General features: G+C 48.9%; 1 protein-coding gene across 4 annotated transcripts in view; it reads left to right on the top strand.

Moving 5' to 3' along the window:
* LOC119453769 (putative sodium-coupled neutral amino acid transporter 10) overlaps positions 1-27977 on the top strand; it is a 101971-nt gene that overhangs the window by 36073 nt on the left and 37921 nt on the right. For 2 of the 4 annotated variants that reach the window (XM_037715823.2, XM_037715822.2), the window contains exons 6-10: positions 2518-2639; positions 9521-9623; positions 10225-10413; positions 12179-12259; positions 18418-18648. In XM_037715823.2, the coding sequence (XP_037571751.1) occupies positions 2518-2639; positions 9521-9623; positions 10225-10413; positions 12179-12259; positions 18418-18648 (726 nt within the window). The remainder of the gene's footprint in view (positions 1-2517; positions 2640-9520; positions 9624-10224; positions 10414-12178; positions 12260-18417; positions 18649-27977) is intronic. The other 2 variants (XM_037715824.2, XM_049668497.1) reach the window with 2 other exon arrangements.

Here is a 27977-nt window from a genome sequence, read left to right as displayed (position 1 = left end):
TATTCATAATAATGAAGACAACGGTTTAAAAAAGACTACCGACTCGGCTTTTGATATCAGTTTATTTATTTCTGAGCCCCTGCTACCGAGACTACGCACTTCGGTGGAGCGAAGCATTGAATAATGGAGCGAAGTGAGTTTGGCAAACGCACTCCACTCGCCAGAAAGTGCACTTTGCAGCAAGTGTCACTACACGTGCCCGTGTGACAGCATGCGAATGACACTCGGGGCGAAGTGCACTCGCTCAAAGTGCACTTAGGTTGTCCCCTGTCACAGGGGTCTTATTTGGTAAGCGAATGCTTGCAAGTTTATCTGGCCGATAAAACTGCTATTCTTACTTCGTATAGCGGTCTACCAATTTGCTTGCAATCCATGCTTCACCTTTTGGGCGAAACTGCAACTTTTTTTATTCATCGCAACTTAGTGCACCGGGAGTAAATCTGTTTTTTACAAATGACAGAAAGCTGTATTTCTGTTTGAAAAGCATGAGATGCGCGGTACTGTAAAGGACTTTTTTTTTCGTCACGGAAAACGGGTGCGCGTTACAATCAAGGGCATGTGAGAATCGAGTAAATACGGTAACCTTCCTGAGGGTGTGAATTGCGCATGTGCAATGTGGTGAGTGACGGGTATAAACATGGATCGCAGAAAATGAAGGTTTTTGTTGGAAGTTATCAGTCGTCAGTCGTCTCGTTTCTTTTGTCCTTGTGTACGTCTGCGCTGCAATTCACCGGTATTACTGTGCATACTTGAAAAAGGTGGGAAAATGTTAACGATTTCGTGGTTTGCGGGAAAATAGGCAATTTTCGGGTAGTCTAGTAAATGATTATTTTACTGCTACAGCAAATGTTTTAGATTAGAATGTATGGTGTTAATTTGTAGAAATAGGAATGTGCTTTCTAATGGTATTATTTTCAAGCGAACATTTATTAACAATTCTTTGAAAATAATTATTTAATAAAAACATTTGTAACGAAAACAGGAGAAATCTGTAAAAACATTCATGCTGCTTTTCACCAAGAAAACATAAAAACATTTCGAAACATACATTTCGAACAGAAAGGCTATATGCAACATTCCTGCAAATATAAGCGTTCTGTCTGTCCAAGTAAAATGCTATCCCACTATTGTACCTTCGCGCAAAGCAGTTGCATGATGTGGTGAAGCACAGGTTTCCGGAGCTGTCTCGCCGACAACCTTTGTTTTTTGTTCTACTTATCGTTCTTCATAGCTTAATTTGCAGTTTCTGTATCATTCTATCTTCTGTGGCTTGTGCTGTTGAACTTGCTGTTGATCTTTTGGTGCACTTTTAGCGGGAACAGCAGGCGGTACCTTGGGGTCTGGATGATGTTCATCAAGCTTGCCATGGGATGCAGTAGTTGTCTTCTCAGGGTCGGACACGCTGAGGAACGCAAGCAATGCTTTGAAACGATTTCTTGGCATTACCGAAGGCAGAAAAAGCCTCAAAAATAATTTCTGCGTGTTCCATTAGCAATGCAAGTGCACGACTTGTACGATACCCATGTAAATCAGAAGTCCAATAAACTTCATCTCATCGGGAGTCACTTCCTTCCATGATCCGTCTCTTTCACTGTTCGACTGTTTCTCCAAAATATGCATCCATGCATATTCTTTAGTGGCGTTGCATATCTCCGCGATTATCTCTGCCGTGAAGAACAGCATGAGAAACTGGAGGCTCTTACGAACTGCTGTGTGGAAACACGGAGCGCATTGCCAAGGTCTACTCCCGGTCGTCTTCTCGCGTAAAACTCCAGTCTTTGTGCCGCTACCAGCAAGTGGTCATACCCAAACGACGTTGACACCCTTCAGATAAGAACTGTGAGCTGTAGAACACACTGGATATCTTTAGATCTGAGTGCTGCTGCGACACAACAGTTCGGAGTTGACAGCAACACTTACTGATGGATACCTGTTGACGTTCCGGGGCTATTTAATCCACTTTCGCCATCCGTGCCAAAATGCGATGAATCAAAATCATCCCCAGAGTCTGTGCTGCTACCGCCATCAAAACATTCAGACGCAGACTCATCGGAATTTGTCGAAATTTGTCGCTTCCGAAGGGCAGCTGCGTACAACGTCGACGCCGTGTCGGAAGCTATGAGTGTTCATCACGCCCAACTAAAAGACGCTTTAAAAATCGCCCCGCCCCCCCCCCCCCCCATCCCCACGGTGAAAAAAAGAAACACAAGAGCAAAACTAGTAAAATAGTTCCTCTTTTAGGCGCTGGATAGCGCTAGCTGTCCAAAAGCGCTCCGAGCGTGGCATAATTTTAAGTTGAAACCATCGATAGCGGGCTGTCGATGGGTATAGACGTGGACAGGAAAGTGTTAATGCCGGCCAATGTCACATTTATATGAGCTGCATATCATCGTGCAACAAAGAGAGAGAGGGGAACAGCCAGCCGACAACAGTCGTTTACCGTGAAGCGCATCCTGCTATGAGGCAGGCAAATTGACTACTCTACTATGACAGCATGTGGGGATGGTACTGATGCAGGTGTTTGTGGAGAGCTTCCCGGTGCTGTGGTCGGGTGCCTGGTGGGACCGGGTGGTGTTGTGGCGTCACGAGAACCTGCTGTCCGTGCTGCCCATCTTCGCCATGGCCCTCTCCTGTCAGCCGTAAGCGTCCTCAGTTGTGCGACGTCATTGCATTTCATTCCATTCCAGGGTCATTCAGGCATTGCAGAAAGGAGTCGACAAAAAAAATTATAAATGGCCACTGAAGCAGAGTGGCAGTAGCTGCTCCCTGGCTTAGCTTCACAATGACTCGACTTGCAGCTTGTTGCTAGGACTGCTTGCTATTATTACATTTTTGTCATGGCAACTCTCTGTGCAGATTGAAGCCAGGTGGAGAAACAGTGCCTGCTGTCAGTGGAACCCTGATTCTGCTTCAGTGGCCCTTCATTTCTGTTTTCCAAATTGGCTTTAGATGGCATATGCATGGATAATATAGTTATTTCTAATATACAGTAAAACCTCGTCGATACGATCCCTTTACGTACGATTTCCCGGTGCCAGCGTATGCACGCGGGCACACAAAGTATGATGTGATCTTTCGGCACCAACATCCCATACATCGCCAAACTACAGTCGTATGATATGTTTTCCGGCTACTATTTCGATGGAGGCGAATAGCAAAAACGCCCGTGTGCTTGCGTTGTAGTGCACGTTAAAGAACCCCAGGTGGTCAAAATTAATCCGAATCCCTCCCGGCGTGCCTCGTAATAGAGCTGGTTTTGGCACGTAAAACCCCAGAAAGAAGAATGTTTTCTGGCTACTAGATTCCATGTAAACAAGAAATAGCGCAAGGCTAATGCCATTGACAACAGTGGCTGCCCCCGCCTTAGCAGCTTCCCTGCAATACTTGCCCACTCGTGTCACATGAAAGCATAGCTGCACACTCAGTTTCCTATACCGGCACCAGGAAATCTTGCGAGTTGTCTCACGCCAAGTTCAAATTGAACGCTGTCGCCAATCCCCCTATCGTGAACTTCATTTATCTGTTTTACAGCCCATGGGGCATAGTGCCACTAAAAGTGTACTGCACGCTTTTAAGGGACAATAATGCAAATGTGCCGCCTTTTTCTGCCAACACTTTTAGTGGGACCAAAATCCGAATGTGCATCGTTTGCAGGCATGAAAGCAGCCCACAGTTGCTGCATTAGTTGAACAAGCTACGTGCTGCCCTCGTGCACTGCTTGTACAGCTGGGAATGGTGCGGACACGACGACACTCATGCAACACTTGTGTTAGTCTGTTCGACAACTGTGCGTGGGGGAAGCACAAATCTTAGCATCTCAAGGATAAGTTGAACGTACTCGCAGCCTGTTGCACTGTTCATAGCAGAAGGTAGCAGAAGCATGTTAATAATGTAGTGCTACGTGACGCAAAAAGAGTGACTTGCAACTAAATATACCTATACCCAGCACATAGTAGCAGCATGTCAACATTAACCCTTTGTGATCCGTTGTCGGCCCAACAACGCAACACGGCCGTAGCTGTCCGCTGTCGGGCACCGCCCGACAAGGGTGTTCGGGGGTTAAATTTCACGGTTTTTCTCACTGCGATTCATGCGCATTCTTTGTATACATGATGCGCCATCTCTTGAGGGATAAATAAACTTTGTTTGTTGAAGTTTACTTCTTTTTGCACTTGGGTGCAGCACAATGTTCAGCACGGCTTCTGGATACCAGAGCAGTCTCACTTGCGCGTGGAACAGCACGTTTGCGCACAATAAACACGATGCGCCATCTCTTGAGGGATAAATAAACTTTGTTTGTTGAAGTTTACTTCTCTTTGCACTAGGGTGCAGCACAATGTTCAGCACAGCTTTTGGATACCAGAGCGTTCTCACTTGCGTGCGTAACCACACGTTCGCGCGGTTCACTGAGAAGCATGACCACATTTTCACCGCGGGCGTTTTACGGTGGTGCATTTAGTGAAAGCTTCTAGGGGGTTCCATTATCAATAGCTTCATTTTGAGGCGCACACAGCTGCAGAATCATGGTGAGAAAGAACAGCGACACCTGCAGTACCGCCGCAACCTCATCCTACAGCTGGTGGGTGACGGGAGGGCTAGAGCCAAAAAGCGAGCCCCGTCTGCGTGGAAGGAGTCCGAGGAAAAGCTAGATGGGAGGAGCCATTCCATCTACAAGCTCCCAGGCCGAAGCAGCCAGGACTGTGCCACTTGTAGCGATCGAAAAACAAACGGAGGCAGGAGGGAAACTGTGTTTTTCTACAAAACCTGCAGTAACAACCCAGGCCTCTACCCTGGAGAATGCTTCGAGCGGTATCACACGCTGCTCAAATATCAGTAGAGGAGTTGCCTGCGGAACGCAAGAGAAAAAATAAATATCCTGTGAGTTTTTCTTCCAGAGTTGGTGGTTTTGTTAGCGGCGCCACAAACTAGCAAAATAGTTTCGGACCAGAACAGCCGGAAAGTGGGTAAAAGTTCCGTACCGCAAAGCGTTAAAAGAGTATAGCATTAACAAAGCTAGACAGTCAATAATTAAAAGGTAGGATTCAATGACAGTAAAACCTCCTAATTCGGATTTCATGGGACCGAAGAAAATGTCCGAATTAACCGAATGTCGAGTTATCGAGGGTGTCCAGAAAACAAAAGCATATGCTTACTACGTCAACACACTTTTATTCACTGAATTAATCAGCAAATCATGTTTCTATCGTGCACAAAAGCAGTGCATAAGCTGAAATTCTTGTCAACTCGTGAATCATTGGCTCTCGCAGGAGCGGTCGAGGCCTCGAGACTTCCTTCGCAGCACGGCCGCAGCATGCACCTTCATTTGCGACATGTTTTGCACTACCGCAAGCACATCCCAATATTTTTTTTGCTAGTGAGCTGATTGCCAACAGATCGTCCATCCATTGCGATGTAGCCGGTGCTCTTCATCCTCGACAGCTTTGCACCAAGTCACAATGAAACAATTATTTGCCGCAGCCGCTGCGGAGGAAACCGCGGCTGCTATCGACGCAAGTATTAACAGCGGCTTTGCGGTGCTGAAGGCACACGGGAGATGCACGGACCGTGTCAGAATGGAACTACCATTCACTGCAGCTGTGGACAAAACCGCGATCGCTATCAACGCGATCATAAATGGTCACTACGCAATTTTTTAGGAAAGCGGCCGACACGCATACAGAGTCAAAACGAAAGTACTATTTTCCACAACCGCTGCGGCAGAAACCACGGCCACTATCGACGCAATCATGGATGGCGACTATGCAATTTGCGGCGCTCCTCGCTCGCCGAGCTCCGAAAGTTGTCCGAATTAACCAATGTGCGGCCAAATACGACCGAATTAACTAGAGTTCGATTCCGTTGAATAATGCAAACGTCTGTCGGGACCAGAGGGCGAGGCCGAATTATCCGATTTTCAGAATGAACAAGGGTCGAATTAAAAAGGTTTTACTGTAATAGCAGATGTCACAGCAAATACTAACAGATTTTCTCGTAAATGCGGTTTTACCGAGCGATAAAAAGCTAACGGATGAAGCGGTTCCTGGTAGAGAATTGAAAGTATGGGTAACACTAACACTTCTTGAGATGTGACTGAATCTGGCAAGGCATCTGTGGGGAGAAAATGCTGGGTTATGTCTCAACTGGCACATCGGAATATGACAGACAAGGAAATGACCAAAGCAGAAGTATCTGGTATAACAGTGTGAAAGAATAAGGCATCAAAAGAAAGCAATCAAAGTAAATGAAAGATAAAAGTGAAAAGTGTCATCCACCCGAATGTAGCTCAGAACTGAAAAGGCAACCCTTACAAGGAAAACCTGTGAAATGGCAGCAGAATTCACTTTTGTGGCAATGGCAGTTCAATGTTCGAATAACTGCACTTGCACTGGAATTGTCTAACACTACTGTTTCTGCATTACAATTTTGCATATGATGAAGATATACTAAACCTCCATGGCCACGCCAAAGTAATCATAGATGTTGTGTAAGGTAGGTAGTTTTGTGGCTTAGCCTATGAACATACAGACACACTTCAAACTGATAAGTTGCCATTTTAAATTCTGTGTAGACTCGTTGAGCAGATTGTTGAACTAGGAGTACAGCTTAGACCACTTATAATGTAACCATTTGTAGTGTAGAACTGGCTACAACGCGGCCTTTCCTGACTCCCGTTTACCCTCCCATAAAACTCCATGTATACGCATACCGATTATAGTGCAGCCGCACGAGACAAAATACCAGTTATAATGCAGGTTCCGCGGGCCCTCTGACAAGTGTGGTTGGCAGCACGATGCAGGTGTATGGTGGCTACCTATGCGACGGAGAACCCTTTTGCTTGGCTGCTTATCAGCGGTGTGCTTCGCACTGAACGCAGCTTCAGTTTCTGAGCTCCCGTTTGGATGCGTGTCGTGAAGTGGATATCACGTGTGCGATGTCAGTTTAATCAGCATTCTGCAAATTTAGTTTGGAGCTAGTATTAGGCTTTATGTGCACAACGAGGCAACGCGCAGAGTTGCTGCTGACGCCAACCACGCTTCTCCGTATCCCCGCATTAGCGCCGAACGCTCGCGGTGTCCGTGACTGCAGCAGGCGCCTTTGACGGCGGCTCGACCGAGCTCCCACCAGCTGCGCGGTACTGCGCATGCACCGTGACGTCATCCCGGTGTTTCGTCTGGTGCCCGCTGCCCGTACACTGTGCATAGCTTTCGCCCCACTTCCCCTACGTGTGCTCGTACTGCAAGTGCTTCGCAAGGCATTCCCCGATGCCACGGGCCACGAGGAAATCCTTATACACGTAATATAACTTAGCATCACTTGGCATTACTTTGTGTAACTTAGCATCACCTCCTATAGCCAGGACCAGCTAGGAACCGATCGGCTCCGCTGTGTCTTTAGCCTTGCGCCACTAGTGCAAGCTACCCCGATTTTTAAAAATTATTATTACCTTGTCTGTTTCATGAGAATGCCCCGGGTGCTTGGACATTAACCTTTCAGTGTTCGTAAATTTAAACAGATGCAAAACTCCCGGTCACACACTTCAATTCTCGAATACGCGTGGCTGCTTGGTCAGCATGTTTTGCATGTGTGGCAGGCCTTCAGAATCGTTGCTTTGGTTATAGTGCGATACCACTTATAGTATAAATTTTCGCGACTCCGTCAACTAACTTTATAAGCGGTCTACACTGTACCTTGAACGCTACGCTAGCTCTGTTCTTTTTCTCCCAGATCACTTACGAAATCAACTTTCAAATTGCAAATTAATCAAATGAAATGAAAACAAAGAAAACCCTCAATTTGCTCATTACTGTAAACAAGAACATTTTAGGAGCACTTATCAAATATATGTTTAACGTTGACTGTCGAAGCAAATCTATCACCATGTCATCAGTGCACTAGTGTTTAAATGCTCCTTTTCTGAGGAATGCACAGGAATGCATTTTCTGCGGTCTTCAACCTTCATTCAGGGGACCTCTGTGACCATGAGCAAATGTATTTTCTCCCCTATATGCCTTGTGGCTAATCCTCCAGAAATAAAGTATATATTGTTTGCTCAAAGTGATACGACGATAATGTTAGTGCAAGTAGTGCTGATAGCACTAGCTTTGTTGTGTCTGCATAAACACAGCGTAGTTCCTCACGTTGCCTGTTGGCAACAAGTTTCGGCTCTTACGAGTTTAAGTTTGGCATGCAGCTTTTATAAAAGCTTCTCGGGTTATAATAGCCTGACACTCTGCTGCTGCTTAGCTTAGTTTTAGAAGAGCAGTCGGCGCATATGACTAGTTCTGCAGTGAAACTTCACACAGGCGCTGTGTGCGTGTGTGATTTGCATGCCAACTTCTTGGTTGCCTTTGGCTATTGTTCTGATTTGACAGATAGCACTACTTCATGCCTCAGTGTTATTGGAAGATATCTTACTGGAAGCAAATTAGTCTACTCTCGTTACAACAGACCCTCATAATCCAGCAAAAAATGTCCGTTTTATCCGAAGCTCGTAATATCCAAAATGCCTCACTTCCGAAACATTGGTCGCGATGTCTAACAACGTTATTGCAAAGTGCGAGTGATGAACGTCCAAAGTAAAAAAAGAAAGCTATACAAAGTAAGGATAGTAGTTTTATCGGCCGTATAAAGTTGTAAACATTTGCTTACTAACTAAATTAACAAGCACGGTGTCATGCACGCACAGGTAAACAGGAGCACATCTCGCTCGATGGCCACACAAAGTCGCTGTCAAAACGCTGCAGTCAGGAAGCGCAGCAGCAGCGAGCGAACTAAATGTCAAAAGCACAGCGCATACGAAGCTACTGGCACTGAGCACACTTTGTCCTTTCAAGATGAAACCGCTTTCAAGACATGGCATGGCGCCTACGCGGCACGGCACCAGCAGCCGGCGGTGAAAGCCTTCTCCCTCGCCTCCCCCCGTGCCTCGCGTGCGAATGAGACTGCGCGCTTATGCCCCGCCTTCCTCCCTCGTGCGCACGCAAAATTGAGCCACAATCATCGGCTGACCCTCGCAAGTCTGTTGTCAGCCTGTGTTGAAAAGGCAAAAAAAAGTTTTTAAAAAATTGCCACCAATTTCGTCTGTTGTAGCGCGCGTCCATTAAAAGCGAACTTAATTGCATTACTAAAATAGGTAGAGCAAACTAAGGTTGAAATATGGTCCGTTATATGTGAAAGTCTGTTGTACGCGGGTCCATTGTAACAAGTGTAGACTGTGTTCAGAACAGAGCCATAAAAAAAAATTTTTAGCGGTTTCTTGGTTGCATGAAACTATGAATCAAATGTTTAAGCACAGAGAATGACAAGAGCTACGCAGGACAAACACTCATTCACAACTCAATTTCTTGTGCTTCTCAACTCCTAAATGCTCTCACTTCATACATCTGAATGAGATGTTAAGTTGATACATTTACTCATAACTGTCGACCTCTTCTTGTGCTGTTAGGTTTGCAGTCTGGCAAGGCTAATTTATTAGAGGTACCATCTGTTGTGCATATTTCTTTTTTCTTCTTGGCTGCAGGCAGCTTTTTGAAATCTTCGACACAGTCAACGAGCCATCCTTGAAGCGCATGAACTCAGTGGTCAACGGTGCGGTCCAAATGTGCTCCATGGTCTACATCATGGTGGGTGATTTTCACTTCTACATGCACCAGAATGCATGTGGTAGAGCAGGCAATAGAACTGCAGGCAAGGTGCGTAAAGAAGGCCATCTATTGCATGTTCAGTTATGTAAGATTCACAACATAAAAGTTTGGCAATGTAATAATAAATCGCATGTCATTCTTGGAGCAGTCCAGAAGGAAGAAAAAAAAATTATGATAGCATGATAAAATGGTAGTTTGCAGTTGTAGGTAAGACAAAAAAAAAAAAATGGGACCGAGAATGCACAATTACAGCCTGATAAAAAAAAAATTTCTGAGCAACCAGAGACCAGCAGAATGTCACATGTCCCTCTTGTAATGACCAGTATGCTTGAAAACGTGTTCTTAATTGTCGTGAACAAGAGACAGTGAAAGAGTAAATTAAAGATATGTGCTTTTATTTTGGATTAAACAAGCACATTTAGGCTCAGGGTTTGGTTCCTTCCTTCCTGGCCTAATCTTCTTTGCACTGGTTTGGGATTGTTGTTTTTTTTTCTTCTAAGAGGTATCTGTGAGAGCGCTCTTCGGCCCTTATGTGCCGACGCCAGACAGCACTCCTCAGTTGCGTGCCAACCGTGTGCAGATGGGCTTCTTTGGGTACGTGGCGTTCTGCGGCGGTGGGGGTCCCCTGCCGGGCAACGTGCTCGTTCGCCTGGGCTCCACGCTGGCGTCCGAGTTCATCAAGCTAGGCTTTGTGGCCACCCTGGTGGTGTCCTTCCCGCTCTGCCTGTTCCCTTGCCGCACCAGCCTCCACTCCCTGCTCTTCAAAAGGGTGAGCTGCGGCCGGCACCGTTGCATCGTTCCTTTGGATGGCAAAGCAAAACAGTGTACCGTATTTTGCCTTGATTACTTTTCGTTATACGATTACGATGATGTACCCTGGCATCTAGCATCGTGCACCTTTGCAGCAGAGGCCTTGACACCAAATTCTGGCTGTCTCGTTTATTGACGTACTTAACTATACCGTTTCGTTACTCCATTTTAGCTTCAGAAACGGAGTAACGAGAGGTAGTGCAGGTAGTGCAAAAACACAGGAAGCTCTCGCTACCAAAGAAGAAACTGAGCGTAAGCACGCCTACTATCACGGTCACAGAAGCCAAAATCGAGTTCGCCGAACGGAATGGGTGCATTTGAACTCTCAGGTTCTGGCTATCACATCACATGACCTGTCACTGCCCCCACCCCTTCCCTTTTCACTTTGTATATTAACGTGTTCTCTAACTAAAGTAAAGAGTTGGTAGTTTGCACTTCGTCCATTCGCATCCTTCTTTGCCTTTTTCATCTTTTTGCCAGTGTAAAACTTGGCACAACGTAATCATGAATGTGCACCAACTAGCCCCTTTCGTTGCTTTACTTAGCATGTTGCTTTTTCTATCATCGCATGGTTGTTGTGGTCATGGCTCTCTTGCTTTGTCTTAGGATTGCCTTTTCTTGCCTGCCTGACGTTATTGCCTCACCTTCTCCCCTGCCCTTGCACTGTTCCTGCAAGGAACAGTGCAAGGGCAGGGAGCACCTTCTCCCGTTGCTGTCCTGCCTCACGTGCAACTTAAAGGGCCCTTAAGTGGCTGAAACGCCCGTGTGCTTGCGTTGTAGCGCACTTTAAAGAACCCCAGGTGGTCGAAATTAATCCGAAGCCCTCCACTATGGCGTGCCTCATAATCAGAACTGCTTTTGGCGCGTAAAACCCCAGGAAGAAGTGGCTGAAACACTACAATAAAGCAACTTGCAAGCATTGTGCATGAATGTGGGAATGGAGATAGGATTCATGGTCAGAAACGTCTTTGTGAAATACTTCTGTCAAGACAATTCCTGGTAAACTTTGATGCCCTCTGCTAGGAGTAGCTTCAGTCTGCTGAGAGCAATGAAATTGGTGACAAAGTTTATTATCTCTGCTTGCAAAGGCCATTGCATCATGCCAAAGTGACATTAATGGGCTGGCTGCAGCAACACAGAGATAAGCATTGGACAGATGGCATTGATTTCATATGGGTCCGAGTTAAAGTTGCGTTACTGCACTGCAATCAGTCCCTTTCATAATGTCTACAAGCTCTTAACTGATTCGTCACTAGGATGATAGAAATGTATGCAGTAGACTCCAAAAACGTGAAATTCAAATAAGTGAAAATTTATGTTAAATGAACTTTATATGCATTTCAGGCGGTTTTCTATCTATGGGAGCCTTTCTACGATGGCGAGCAGTGGTTTTGCTTTTATCTTCACCAACATAGAAGTACCATAAAAAATTTTCTCTTCTCTAGTGAGTCATTATCTACAAAAAACATGCCACCAATTATTCTGTGCTTGTGTGAATTGTACTGTTTCATCTGGAGGAATTTTATCGCGCAAAAGGAACTTTAAGGGCCCTATAAGTGTTCTCCCCCCCCCCCCTTTTTTTTCCTCCATATTTGTCATCATTCAGAATGCACTCTGTGATTAATAGTGAAGTCAACGGCACCTTGCTGCAATATAACGTCCCACAAAACGTGATAACGCATTTACAGCCTCCTAATAATGCGTAGCGTCGTCATCCTGTGCAGGCCAACAGCTCTCGTACGTGTCTGAGCCCCTGTGCCCCAGAGCACGAAAATCTCTTGGCCACGGTCGCTCTGGGGGAGCAGGCAAGTTTTGGGCTCGTCCAGTGAGTAGTAGCCGCGGCGCTGTCTGTGTGGGCAGCCCACATTGCTGACTGCAGCACGCAGATTGCACCGTTTAGCACCACTAGGTTGCCTGTGAGAACACCCACGGAAGAACCGATTTGTCTGCCGAGTCTGCGAACCTTTGCGACGGCAGAATACGAGTGATCAGACAAGGATTTGAAACCAGAATGTCGCTTTTGAGAACTGTACCACAATAGAACAATTGTGTTGAACCACTCCGTTAGCCTTTTACACCAGAAAGTGACTCGTGAGAACGATATTGCATAAGAGAGTTACCAAGTCGGTCGGTAAGCATTTGTGATGACAGAACAGCATTGATCACATCGCACTTTGCACCCTTGAACACTGGAGCATGGCTTGCAAGATCAACACCCGGAAACAAAGTTGCCGAGTGTATGTGTAAGTTATAAGCTACTGGGATGGCAGCACGGTCCAATGAAGCAGACAGGACGGTCAGCAGGGGACAAGACATGACATAAGTGTCAGCCATGTCATGTCCTACACAACAGAATTGTCACGATAGAACAAGGCCGTTATTTACTTGGAACCCACTTAAGGGGGGACGCGGGGATCAGATCGCGAAAATCATGAGAAAAATCGGTTTTTGGAAACCCCGCATTTCGGTATCTGCAACGCCTAATCTACGCTGTATCAAAATGATTTGGCTGGAAACGCACTAAAAGTGCCCGAAAAAAATTAATTTGTCAGTGCGCAGGGCGAAAAAACAGCTTTAAATCGCGCAAAATCACCGCAGTTGACGGAGCCATATCTCGTATTTCCCGCCACCGAGCGCCGCCATCTTGGTATCATTCGAAAGCTCAAAGTTTCGCCGTTCCGCTTCTCAATTCGTCGGTCTTCGCCATCTTGTAACAAACGCACAAACACAAAAGAATCGCGGGTCTGCTAGAGGTAGTCACACGGGCCCTCCGATGAAAGCGCGCCTGCGATTGGCTGCCGTGCTGAATGGCGTCTTCCCATTGGTTACTGCTGCGGCAGCGGGCAAGATGGCTACCGCCGTTGTTCGCATCGCAAACCATGCCGGCGTCTTCACTTGACACGCAGAATTCGGATTTCTGAGAGCGCCCAGTTTAGTTAAGGATCGTCGCTTGTTGGAGAAGAAAGTTTGGACGAAGCACGCCTTCGGAATACGGAAGCGCAAGCCTCCTACGGCGAGAAAAATACGGCGATTAGCGGAGGAGCACCCGACTGAACGTGCCGCGCTACCTTGCACCGTGGATTACGTGCCGCGCTATCTTGCACCGTGTGACTCAAGCAGCGAAACCGACAATCGCCCTGTGCCATCGGTACCGATAACGCAGTCGACGGAAGACGCGCCAACGGAAGCTCCCGCGCCTCGGCGTACGGCCGCGCGAACCAGCTGAGATCGCATCGACGCGGGTCGAAGGTCACCATCGCCGGCGAAGACGGTGTACTTAGTTTGATGCATCGTGCGACATGAACACGCCGCCTCTGAGCGAGCCCCAACCGTCGACGAGCTACAGTGTAATAACCGAAAATTCACCGGACAAATAGTCGCCCGAACGGCGCACCATTCAGACGCGCCTCGAGCCGCGTTTCACGTCAGCGGTGACGGCAGAATCGCGAGCATGCAGCGTGCGCGACTCCCTTCGCGCGATGTCCGCAACTGAACGGAAGTTCAATTTGATGTACTAGCCAGGCTATTAAATTTTCAAAGCCCACCAAATGAAGAGGCAACGGTGCAAGAAGATGCTTGACAGCACCGATGCCAAAAATTACCGCCCTGATGCGTTCTAATAAACCTGCACTGCTTGCAAAACTTTGCAGCTCGTTTTCTCAATAGTGTTTTTTTGGTCGGTCACCTCGCTCGTGGAAAGCATAGCACAACAATGGCTGGACCGATTTTGATCCAGTTTGTTTTGCTGTGAGCCATGAACTGTGCTGCACATCAAGACAGTCTTGAAATGTTCATTTATTTTTTTATTATTTAATTACTTCACAATTACTGCATGGCTTTATGCAGTCAAACACAAGTTACATGCATGTCATGTTGAGTAAAAAATTATAAGGGCACTAAAAAAAAATCTAACACTGTCTTGATATAGATTAGACATTTGGGCAAACATACAAAGTATTCCCAGTTCCGTACCATGTTTCGTTACTGTGCCAGGCTTTCCACGAGCAAGGAACTTGTAAACTTTTGTAAATTCTTATAAAACAAAAACTCATGAAGATATCTTAATGATATTTTGGATTTGTCCCTCTATTGCAATGTACAGCGTGTGTGCCAAATTTCAGCCCTTTCTGCCAAGAAACAAAAAAGTTATTTTTCATCCCCTCCTCCCCCCTTAATACCACAAATGTAGCAGAAAGAAATTTGAGGGGGGATCCTCCCTCCCCCTCCTGCCCTTGTTTGTCACCCTGCAGATCTGTCCCTCTGCTGTCGAAAAAGAATATTTGATCCCCACTTTTCTGGAAAGTGAATGCCCGCAACTGGCCTGTTCTTTAAAGTCCTATGCTGGATGTGGCTTTTTCCTGTGTCCAGAGCGAATGTTGAAAGGCCATTCTCAGTGTTTCATACCGCATAATAATTGGAAAGAGCATGCTACAATAATCGATTACAACATTGATGTATATATAGTGGAACCTCGGTAATACGATTCGGCATAATAGGTTTTCGGGATGATACATTTTTTTTTTTTTTCTTCTCCCGATAATACGATTTGGTTGTATAGAACGTTGGATGATACAATTTCCGGATGATACACTTTATTTTACGGTTCCCGTGAAGATTGTATCGACAAGATTCCACTGTATTGTAGTAAATTGTATGGCAATAAACGTGTCTGTCATTCTAAACCTAAATCTTGAATGTAAATAGCAAAATGTTCTTGCGGATATACTGGCCCTTCATTTTTTCTTGGGAACAAGTTCGTTTTGATGGTGTAGGCAAAACTCAAAGGTGAATAACAGTGTAGAAGGAAGAAAAGTTCCGGTGAACTGATTTTTGCAACATAAATAACTCTGAAAAGGCAGGATGCTACTTATTTGCAATTCTAGTCCAAGGTTGTGGCAAGATCTGCATGCAAGTGCACAACTTGGCCGCTCTTTTTACTTATATTCTGCATTTCACATCTCTCTCATTGGCTGAAAACTTGTTTATGCATTAAGCTGTACAACGCTGCCATCAGGAGGAATGGGGCATTTGGAGGAAATAAGAAACCTTGCGCAACAGAGTGAGAAATAACAGCTAGTACCCAATTCAGGCAGACAAATTTATTGTCACTTTGGGCGACTGCCCTTAGAGGCACTGAGTGTCACTGCGGTGGTGGGCTGCTACACTGGAAAGGAAAGTATCATTCAGAATTGATGTCAATGTCTGTGGGTAAGTTCGTAGTCACGCTACATGTTTTTTTTTTTTTTTTGCAATATTCGCAAAGCAATGTTGCATTGTATTTAAGGACAGTATTTGGCATGAATTGCCTAGAATATAACTCTTTCCAATCACATTATAACACAACGAATTTGCACAAGCCAAGACAAGACAGCACTGCATCCAAGGCCAACAATTTTTTTGTATTTGATGCTTATAATAGAGATGCTTATAACATTTGAAACCGCGAGAAGGTTGTTGTGAATCAGTTCTGATTTGGCATTTGAGTTTTATTTTATTTTTGAAGCACATTTAGGTTACGCACTTCGACTCAGTAAAGTGAGTGCGTCGAATGCACTCGCTGCCAAGTGCATTTAACAGCACATGTCACTAAACCTTTCCATTTGACTTGCACCGAGGGTTGCTAATGGGCAAATACACTTGCTCAAACTTCCACTAAGTTTGCTCGTGTGACGGCCAGTTCTGGCCAGAGACCTCTACCGCCATCTCGGAGAGTTCCAAAGTACAAATTGGTTTGTTTTTTCTGGTCCAAGTGGGAACTAGGTTGTCCTAGTGCAAAGCATTAGGTGAACTGATCCTTACTTTTGACGAGTTGCCAACAGTTCTACATTTGCAAATCTGTGAAACTTCGTTTGTTTGTTTGCTTGTTTTTTTTTTTGCGATTTTCTCGTGGATGGCATTGGGGCATTGGAAGAAAAGGGGACTGAACGAACATTCCAGGAAGTTCTTGAAAAGGCAATTGAGACAGAACCATACGAAGGCCAGCAGACAGTAAACCATGCAAAGCATCAGTCTTTCTTTTTAAATGAAATGTAGGCATAATTATAAAAAAGGAAGTGAAAGTAGAAGAAAAGACAACTTGCTGGTGGGTGGGAACCCAGAACACAACTTCGACTTGATGAATGGAATGCTCTACCAGTTGCACTATGGCGGCAGCTAGTCACCTTCTCATAATTATTTATACATTTTAAATTTAAAAAACAGTTAATTCCCCCTTCGCTTTTCCTGGCTGCATTTTCCGTTGGGTTTAACTTTATGTGCTTGTTGCTAGCAATAAATTGAGCCCCTCAGTTTTCCCGATTCCTCTCGTTTATTTAGACAGTAAGGCAGTTCACGGAGCTAAATATGAATTGCAACTTCGATTGCAATTTGCTTTAATTGCGAGTCAACGCAGCGTTTGTGTTTGACCTGACGAGACATATTTTTTCTTCTTGGTGAGCCATGCCTCCTGTGAAATATTGGTCGTGTTTTATTCGTGGCTGGTGCTACTAGTCTTTGGCAATATAGATCTTATTTAATTCAAACACATCTTGTGTCTTCGTTTTGACAATCTGAAACGCAACTTAATAATAGCATATTTATTATTTCAGTTAATGTTAAAAAAGTTTGTACTGTTACTCTGGGTGCATTGTGGTAGGTAGTAATTTTCAATGCTTGAGAACATTATTTTTATCATCGGTGCAATTATTTATCTTGTCATCAAATGTCCTGCAAGATGGCTGGGGCAGTACAGTAAAACCCCGTTGATACCTTTCTGGAAAAAGACGCAAGAAAAAAACTTATTAACCGCGAAAATGTGCGATCCGAAATCATTAGAAAATTTGACAGGCTCGACTGTAGTTAGCGTCTTCATAATGTGAAGTGTTGTGCGAATCGTTGTAGCACGAGACGTCGAGACACACGTTGAGCTGGTGGTGCCCGAGCGGCCCAAGGCATGTGTTGTCGTTTTTGTGGGTTTGGCAAGTTTATGTTTGCGCTCCTCGAATTGGGCCTGGGTCAAAAGCTTCTTGAGGCGGGACATTCTGGTGGGAAGTTCTAACGTGCTCACTCAGCGCAAATCGTTAAGGCACCAGACGCTGACAAGCATCCAGCTGGTGTTGCCCAAGTGACCCGAGACACGCATTGTCATTTTCCTATTGCGTAGTGTTTTGAAGCACCAACAGGAAACCTAAACGAAACCGAGCTGGCAGGCAACATCAGAATACGATGCCACCAGAGCGAAACACGATGCTCACTTCGCTCCGCCTGCAGGAGGGAGTGGCGGCGTGTTAGAGTTATTCCCTATTAAAAGTGTGCAGTACGCTTTCAATGGCACCACGCGCGCTGTGACACCTGTGCTAACTTGGGAACATTAGTATTGCCAAACTGTCTTGTGTCGCATCATATTATTGATATGTCCTAGTGTGACCCCTGATGTCTCAAGTGAGTCTGCGCTGCAACTTGTGCCACATTCTCCACAGTCATCTATTTAACTGCGCTGCTGCACACTTGGTGTTGGCATCATCTTTTTATTTCGTGATATGTGCACCACTTGTTGCACTTGTGTTTAGAGCATGCTGGGGGGGGGGGGGGGGGGGGTGAGTCGGTCATAACACACACGCAGTTATCTAAAGGTCACTGTTGTGAGGCATATTTAGGCAGCTTAATGAACCAACTAGCCCAGCAATACGTTTTGTCCAGTGGCATATTGGGTAATTGGGTAATACATAATGCAGTAGCTGTGGTGTTCTGCTGCTGAATATCAACTTGTGTGTTCAATAGGCAGCCATGGTTGCGGCATTCCAATGGAGGCAGAATGCAAAAATGCCACTGCACCTTTATATGGGTCAAAAGCCTGGCTTTTTCAAATAATCGTCTTTCATAGCTCCTGTTTCACTTTGGGATGTTAATTAAACCGCATCAATCACTCAGTCAGGTGAACAAGTGAATGCATGCATGCCTGACAAGCGTTTTTTGCACTCCACAGGGCAGTAAGTTCCACGATCCTTCGTACGACTACATCCCCGACGGGCAGTTCCGGATGCTGACAGTACTGTTGGTGGGAGCCACTCTGGTCACAGCATGCCTGGTGCCCAACATCGAGGTCGTGCTGGGCCTCACGGGATCCACCATCGGCACGCTCATCTGTGTCATCATGCCCGCACTTGTTTTTATGCGCGTACAACCAAAGAGCACCAACGAACGCCTGGTTGCCAAGGTGAGTTGGCTGTGCTTAAACACAGTGGGGATTTCAGTTGAGCGGAACACTTTGAACGGTAGTCCTCGACATGGTCTGCTTGTTTTGCTGGCCATAGCCCCCTGTATTATATTGCAGTAACCATGTGTATTCTACTTCTCCGCTGGTGTAAATTTTCGGCAGCAGCACAATTATGCCAGTGTCGAACATTTACACCAGCAGGAAAGTAGGATACACATGGTTACTGCAATATTAGCTGTTTTTTGTCTGTTTGATTTCTGCGCCACCAGGTGGTAGCACCATACAGGCCACTCACGTCTACGGTTCCGGCAAAACGCCCCAACGCCCGGCCCGCCCGCGTTTACCCAATTACCGGACAAGCTGAACCTCTCTAATGACCGTGTTGTCTCGGCTGGTCAGTTAATGCACTTTTGGTTTGAGAGTTCGGACAAAGCTGCTGTGCTTACAACTGCTATGGCGTCCGCCATCTTGTCTGGTTCTCGGTTTGCGAAGGGAAACCGTGGTAGCAAAGCTCGGTTTGTGGTGATAACCGTCGTAGACAAGGGCTGTCTCAAGCCGGCTTCATACATAAAAGTTAGGCTCGATGGCCACTTCCCTATTGCTCACCGTGTACGGCTGGGCTTTGGCAGTGCCAGGACAAGCAGAAACACAAAAACACACTGCTGATTAACCAGCGTAACACTTCTTATTGCTACCAGAGTAGTCGTTTGGAAGCAGACTAGTGACGACCGAGACGTTTGCTGGGGTCACGCGGTGAACAAAGGCAGGACGCGACAAAGTGTAGGAACGACATGTTTACCTTGGGTCCTTCCTGTGTCGTGTCGCTCAGTTTTGCTCATCTCCGGCGCTCATCGGTTGTGCTGATTTCGGCGCCTTTGACTTGTTTTTGGCTCTTATCTGGTAGGCGCGGGTCTCTGCAACCACATGATGGTGTACGTCTGTGGCCAGTTTGAAGGGGGGGGGCATGGTTCTGGCGGGGAAGCCACCCGACACTTGGTGCGAGAAGAAACCTTGCAAGAAGTGTCGGCTCTACTCTCCTCTCATGGCGCGCATGTGAACACACAGAGTTATCAGTTCTCTTAAATATTTAGGTGTAACCATCAACAATCGTCTGACCTGGTCGCAACACATTGATAGTGTTTATGCGTCTGCTCGACGTAAACTCGGCCTACTGAGACACAAGCTGAAACATTCTCCTCCATCCGTGAAACAATTAGCATTCAACACACTGGTAAGGTCGCGATTAAAATATGCTTGCGTCGTCTGGGACCCATTCACGAAAAAGAAATATTAACAAACTGGAAAACATAAACAGGCTTTCCGTTGTGGGGGTCTTCCCCAACCGGTCGCGCGTGTAATCGCAGCTACGCAGGGTTCGGGCGAATAAGGCAACAAGCGAGTCAACTCAACAACGTTTATTGCTGTCAGCAATAAAACACACTTGTAGAGGGAAGTCCGCTCTGTATAACAACTAATAAAATAGGCTTGCCTCGTCGCGTGTGGTAGTCACGCAAACGAGGTCACTCACGGCTTTCAGCAGGTAAATTCCGTCCGGGCAGTTAGGTCAAGCGAGGTCAGAGAGGCCGGGGGTCCCTCGGTCGCGCTCTTTTATGCCTTTACCTTTCTGCGAGGGGAGTGTCCTCCTCGCCCGCCAGATACTTTCCCTCTTCCCGCGCGGCACGCGCGTCGCGAGAGGCGGCCGAGAACCGGGAGAGGGCAAAGTGCATTTCTCCCGTGTCCGCCCGGCTCCCGCAGCGCGCGATGTGCGCGCACGAGATGTCCACCCGGCTGCCGTCGCGGGCGCTCCGTGCGCGAGCGACGGGCGAGCGCCCGCGGGAGACCGCCGGCCTCCATGGCCAGCGGTGCCGCGTCGTTGCTCAGCACCTCCGGTGCCACCGCCTCTCCTCCGGCGTCGGCTGCAGCCGCTGCGGCCCCCACCGCCTCCGCATCCCCGGCCGTTGGGCCTGCCGGGGGCTCTGCGGTCGGCTGCACCGTGGGTGGCTGCTCTTGAGGCGCTGCTCCAGCAGCGGCACTTGGGTGGCCGGTCGCCACCGGGAGCAGCCACTCCGCGAACTCGGTCTCCCGGGCCGCTCGGGCCAGCATGGCCTGAGCTGCCCCGCTAGGCGGCCGCTGCTGCCGTCACGGTGGGTTGGGCGAACCCCGCGTTCGTATCCGGTGCAGGGCCCCCCGGTCGTGGCTCTGGTGGACCCGCACGGCCCCACAGCCGCACAGCCTCGTACCCGCCGGCAGCGGCAGGCAGGCGCCCCCCGCCCTCCGGTCGACGTCCCGGACTGTCCGGCCTTGGAACAGCCGGAACAGCCGCTCCGGGGGCGTGCCGGTGCGAGCCCTCTCCTGCCGCCGCCAAGGCCGGTCGGATACGTAGGCCGCCGGCGGGTCCACGCCATCTTGAGACGGCCACGTTGCCACGTCCCGGGTGCTGTGGCCCTGTCGGTTTGGGGTCCGCTCGCCGGGCTCCCGTGGGGCCGGCGACTGAGCCTCGGCGGCCGCAGAGGTCGGGCGGTGAGGCGACGGGCCGTTGGGGAAGCGGCGTCGTGGTGTATGAGGGGGGGCCGGTCTTGCGGGCGTCCTGGGGGAGGCCTGGCGCTGCCGCTGGTGGTGGGCCAGTCTTGCTGGCGTCCGAGGTGAGGCCGGAAGCTGCCTCTGGTGGCGTGGGGACTCCCCGAAGGGAGGGCAGCCCGCCGAGTCGTCTCGGCGGCGCATGGGTTGCTCGTAATTCTCCATTTGTGCGGTAAAGTCGGCACAGATAAGGTTAACACTCGCATTGCGCGTTGCGCGTGACACCTTGCTATTTGCCAGAGACATCAAACGGGACCGGGAGCGCCCGGTGGTCCCCGCCTGCTGCGCAAGTTGTAGCGTGGCTGCGGGCTTGCCGTTCGGTGCTGGCTGCTCTCTCTCACCGATCACGGTTGAGGGAGGGCCTGATGTAGGGTCTCACACATGCTCTTGGGACAAAGGAACTACAACACAGTAGTGCAAACAATCAAAAGGGCATTTATTGCACCTTTCATACACTAATACATGCTAGCCGAATTACTACCAGTAGAACATTCAGATGGGCGCGCGACAAATCAAGGAAGTCCGACTCACCGCGACCCGACAGCGAGCGAATATGTTCGCCCCATGCTGTGACACCATCGCCTAGTCGTTCACGTGTGCAGTCACGCGAACGGCGGCGCGTTCGAACGATCCATGTTCGTCCATACCGGTGTCCAGCTCTTAGCCTCGCGAGACGGTCCCGCGAAGCGGGCTGGCGCACGCGCGAAGTGTTCGTGCGTGTTGGTCGCCGATCCCAAACCAAAGAGAGAGCGCCTTCGACCTTTTTCTCCCAAGTCACCCCGCCGTTCGGTGGCGTTAGCATCGCGACACTCGCGCCATCTCTCGCAACGCGCCGCAACCACTACGGCCACCACCAGCATTTAGCCACGCGGTGAAGCCGGACCACAGGAGACGCGTGAGAGTCGCGCATCCCCACATCCCCCCAACCTTTAATCACTACACATACTCCGGCGAAACATGTCACAAGGTCTATCAACATGCGCGTCGCGAACAAAAGTTAGTACATGCGACAGTGGCGCCGCCGAGGAAATGTCCACACGTTATCCACAACATGCGAGCCGACATTGTCTCTGGGGTTCACTGCTGGCGTCCGTTGGTCACAGCACCAGCTCTGCAGATTCGATGGCACGACTCCAGCACAGGACTCCGGAAACGGCGACGCAGAAGTTGGCCCGAGCAAGCGTCGCTCGTGCCGACGCGCCCTGCCGGCGAGAGCCGCTTAGCCGTTGGTGACTGCCGGCTCTTTTCCCAGCCGCCGAGGGTAACGAGCCGGACACAGGCGGCCGCCGAAATCGCTGCGCCGAACTGGCCACAGGCATCTGCATCGCCTGGGGTAGCTCGTTCGTAGGCCGGGGCAGCAGCGCAGACGATGTGCAGGTGACAGCAGACCAAGGGTGACTCCGCTCACGCTGTGTACACTCAACGCACTCGACAAACACTAAAGTAGTGCAAGGGAGAGGAATTCGGCACACGCATCGCCCACGTGGTACGATCTTCAATTCGGCTAGCAATAATTTCGGGTGGCATTTCAGATGCTAAGTTCACGTGAACAAAGCTTGCCTTCTTGAGTCGAACGAGTAATTTCAATTCGTGCGAAGCTAACTAGAATGAGGGAAGCAATGTGCGACACCTGAACACCACGGTCCACCAAGTTGTGTCCCTCAACGTGCGACAGGCGGCTTTGTAAAGCCTTAGGCCTAATGCGTCGCTACTTTGACAACAACCGGCATCCCCCCCCCCAAAAAAACATCACCCAAAATGGGCACAACACGCAGCCGCGAGGAGACGTTAGCTCTGTGAGGTGGTCCTACCCCGCTCGGTGCACACAGCATCCGAGTTGGCGGCGCCCACCGTCCCAGACGGTGTCGGAGCGGCCGGTGCCAGGCCGCAATACCAGTCAGCCCGTAGCGGCACCCGTGGCTCGCGGCCACCCGGCTCCCTGAGCCGCGACTTCCGAAGTCAGAGATAGAAGAAGCTACTTACATAAGAAATTCGGACCACCCATGAGGCTTCCGCACTCACTCGCTTCAGGCTTGCCAATGCTCCGCGGGCGCTAGGCCTCGCTCTCCCAGGATGCACACCACGTGGCTCTCGTACCAACGAGTGTACAGTACTTCAACAAAACACTCGCGAAAAGGCTTAGCATGTTGAAAAGTTCAAACGCGCTACAGGAACCGTCGCCTCGCTCAAGAAAGCACACCGCCGACACTAGCGATCAAAATCCACGCTAGGACTACGCTTCGGTTGAAACATCTCGAACCGAGCAAAGCTGTTAAAATTTTCGTCCGATGCCCCAAGAGCCCCACGTTGGGCAGCCAGATGTAGGGTCTCACACATGCTCTTGGGACAAAAGAACTAAAACACAGTAGTGCAAACAATCAAAAGGGCATTTATTGCACCTTTCATACACTAATACATGCTAGCCGAATTACTACCAATAGAACATTCAGATGGGCGCGCGACAAATCAAGGAAGTCCGACTCACCGCGACCCGACAGCGAGCGAATATGTTCGCCCCATGCTGTGACACCATCGCCTAGTCGTTCACGTGTGCAGTCACGCGAACGGCGGCGCGTTCGAACGATCCGTGTTCGTCCATACCGGTGTCCAGCTCTTAGCCTCGCGAGACGGTCCCGCGAAGCGGGCTGGCGCACGCGCGAAGTGTTCGTGCGTGTTGGTCGCCGATCCCAAACCAAAGAGAGAGCGCCTTCGACCTTTTTCTCCCAAGTCACCCCGCCGTTCGGTGGCGTTAGCATCGCGACACTCGCGCCATCTCTCGCAACGCGCCGCAACCACTACGGCCACCACCAGCATTTAGCCACGCGGTGAAGCCGGACCACAGGAGACGCGTGAGAGTCGCGCATCCCCACATCCCCCCAACCTTTAATCACTACACATACTCCGGCGAAACATGTCACAAGGTCTATCAACATGCGCGTCGCGAACAAAAGTTAGTACATGGGACAGTGGCGCCGCCGAGGAAATGTCCACACGTTATCCACAACATGCGAGCCGACATTGTCTCTGGGGTTCACTGCTGGCGTCCGTTGGTCACAGCACCAGCTCTGCAGATTCGATGGCACGACTCCAGCACAGGACTCCGGAAACGGCGACGCAGAAGTTGGCCCGAGCAAGCGTCGCTCGTGCCGACGCGCCCTGCCGGCGAGAGCCGCTTAGCCGTTGGTGACTGCCGGCTCTTTTCCCAGCCGCCGAGGGTAACGAGCCGGACACAGGCGGCCGCCGAAATCGCTGCGCCGAACTGGCCACAGGCATCTGCATCGCCTGGGGTAGCTCGTTCGTAGGCCGGGGCAGCAGCGCAGACGATGTGCAGGTGACAGCAGACCAAGGGTGACTCCGCTCACGCTGTGTACACTCAACGCACTCGACAAACACTAAAGTAGTGCAAGGGAGAGGAATTCGGCACACGCATCGCCCACGTGGTACGATCTTCAATTCGGCTAGCAATAATTTCGGGTGGCATTTCAGATGCTAAGTTCACGTGAACAAAGCTTGCCTTCTTGAGTCGAACGAGTAATTTCAATTCGTGCGAAGCTAACTAGAATGAGGGAAGCAATGTGCGACACCTGAACACCACGGTCCACCAAGTTGTGTCCCTCAACGTGCGACAGGCGGCTTTGTAAAGCCTTAGGCCTAATGCGTCGCTACTTTGACAACAACCGGCATCCCCCCCCCCAAAAAAAACATCACCCAAAATGGGCACAACACGCAGCCGCGAGGAGACGTTAGCTCTGTGAGGTGGTCCTACCCCGCTCGGTGCACACAGCATCCGAGTTGGCGGCGCCCACCGTCCCAGACGGTGTCGGAGCGGCCGGTGCCAGGCCGCAATACCAGTCAGCCCGTAGCGGCACCCGTGGCTCGCGGCCACCCGGCTCCCTGAGCCGCGACTTCCGAAGTCAGAGATAGAAGAAGCTACTTACATAAGAAATTCGGACCACCCATGAGGCTTCCGCACTCACTCGCTTCAGGCTTGCCAATGCTCCGCGGGCGCTAGGCCTCGCTCTCCCAGGATGCACACCACGTGGCTCTCGTACCAACGAGTGTACAGTACTTCAACAAAACACTCGCGAAAAGGCTTAGCATGTTGAAAAGTTCAAACGCGCTACAGGAACCGTCGCCTCGCTCAAGAAAGCACACCGCCGACACTAGCGATCAAAATCCACGCTAGGACTACGCTTCGGTTGAAACATCTCGAACCGAGCAAAGCTGTTAAAATTTTCGTCCGATGCCCCAAGAGCCCCACGTTGGGCAGCCAGATGTAGGGTCTCACACATGCTCTTGGGACAAAAGAACTAAAACACAGTAGTGCAAACAATCAAAAGGGCATTTATTGCACCTTTCATACACTAATACATGCTAGCCGAATTACTACCAATAGAACATTCAGATGGGCGCGCGACAAATCAAGGAAGTCCGACTCACCGCGACCCGACAGCGAGCGAATATGTTCGCCCCATGCTGTGACACCATCGCCTAGTCGTTCACGTGTGCAGTCACGCGAACGGCGGCGCGTTCGAACGATCCGTGTTCGTCCATACCGGTGTGCAGCTCTTAGCTTCGCGAGACGGTCCCGCGAAGCGGGCCGGCGCACGCGCGAAGTGTTCGTGCGTGTTGGTCGCCGATCCCAAGCCAAAGAGAGAGCGCCTTCGACCTTTTTCTCCCAAGTCACCCCGCCGTTCGGTGGCGTTAGCATCGCGACACTCGCGCCATCTCTCGCAACGCGCCGCAACCACTACGACCACCACCAGCACTTAGCCACGCGGTGAAGCCGAACCACAGGAGACGCGTGAGAGTCGCACATCCCCACACCGTCCGCTACATATATAATTGTTATGGACGTTATGGCTCCTCATCGCAATTGATTAATGAAAATAATATTGCCTCCCTAGAATCTCGTAGAAAGGTAGCACGCCTAACATTGCTTTTCCGCCTTTGGAGACGGGAACTACAACTTGATTATTCCCCATGTCTCCAGCCGCTACCAGCTAGACCTACCAGAAATCATCACCCCGACAAGATAGCCCCTATTTTCGCGCGCACAAATTCCTTTAAGTATTCCTTTTTTCCTAGAACGATAAATGATTGGAACTCTCTGCCGGCCGATGTATTCCTGTCCAATAATATACCGCATGGCATTGAAAAACTGCATTTCAAATAAACGTATGAGCACGTGAGTACATTCATGCGTGTTAGCTGGCGCATGAGAGAGATCACTTGTGTCTATATTCGTTGCGTTAGGCCTGAAAAAAACTGTATAAACTGGTATGCAAATATTTCTCGCCTTTCAATTCAATCCCTTGTTTTGTATGCTTGTAGAATGTTTTTTAAAAATGTTTTTGATATTGTTACGCGAACGAAGGATTAAGTACTGGAGACTATTTACAAGAATATTTACAAAAGATAGCTGCAGCGCTGGCCAGATCAGCCAATAGCTCGAGAGCCCAGAGCAGTTTGTCTTCTTTGTCTAGGCGCCCGCGTGCATCGTCCAGAAGAAACACGCAATATGCATGTAGCATAATCGCCGGCGGCAGAAGCACCGTCCCGGTGCGCCTAAATATCAGTGGGAACAGGAGGGTAGTACGGTTTTAGGCGTGCTACATGCACAACGTCAGTGGAAGGTGGGGCAGACGAGTCACTGGTACTGACTGGGGCGATTTCATACGTAACTGGAGTCATGGCACGCAGCACTCGATATGGGCCTGTGTACCGAGACAATATTATCCTTCAATGTATTTCATATGTATTTCTTTTCTTTGAACGTATTTAATTTCATTACTGTATGAACAAATTCCCTCCTGCCTGGGCCATATGTTGGCCTGCAGTATTCTGTAAATAAATAAATAAAAATAAATAAATACTTTGCAGGCTGTACAGCGATCATTTGCACTCTTTGAAGAGTCCTCTACATGCGAAGAAACTACTTGTTTGCTTCTAATGCTCCAGTTGTGCTTTTAATAAACAACGCTCCATAACGTACTATCTAATGACAGCAGCTTGCCAACGTTGTGCTTTTAATAAACAACGCTCCATAACGTACTATCTAATGACAGCAGCTTGCCAACCTTAAGAATACTGAGGTGCTAACATTGTTTGTTATTAATTGTGATAAGGGGTGTTCATTGTTCAAAAGGTATTCAATATTCGATTCGCTTGTGCCACTATTCGATTCGTATTTGATTCGGTCTCGAAAATCACTATTCGCACACCCCTAGTATTCAATAATTTATTATAGTTGGTATTTGTTATAGTTGAATAATGATATTGGCGAGAGAGAGAGAGAGAAAGCACTTTATTTGCACCCGTCAGAGAGTATGGGTGATCGGGGTGAGACGCAGCTCCCCCTTTCACCGCCTACCTCCCCCCTAGACGTCAGCCGGAATCAGTTGGCTTCCGGCGGCGGCCTGGGCTTGACAGATGGCTTGTTTTTGGGCATGTTCTTCCTGGCTATGAAGGGAGGATTCCCATGACTCTTGGTTCCCATGTAGACCGTTTAGCGCTGGGCAAGCCCAGAGCATGTGATTTAGGGTCGCTATGCCTTCACAGTTTTTGCATTTTGAAGAGTGCACCTCAGGATGCCATTTGTGTAGGATATACGGGTTTGGGAAGGTACCCGTCTGCAGTTTTCGCCAGATTACTTCTTCCTTCTTTGTGAGAGATCTATGGGGGGGAGGAAAAGTTCTCCTGCCCATTCTATAGTGTTGTAGAATTTCTCTGTATGTGGTTAAGTCTCGCTT

The sequence above is a fragment of the Dermacentor silvarum genome, chromosome 5 (genome assembly GCF_013339745.2).
Source record: "Dermacentor silvarum isolate Dsil-2018 chromosome 5, BIME_Dsil_1.4, whole genome shotgun sequence".
In the NCBI taxonomy this organism is placed as follows: Eukaryota; Metazoa; Arthropoda; class Arachnida; order Ixodida; family Ixodidae; genus Dermacentor; species Dermacentor silvarum.
This window is presented reverse-complemented; position numbering and strand designations above follow the sequence as displayed.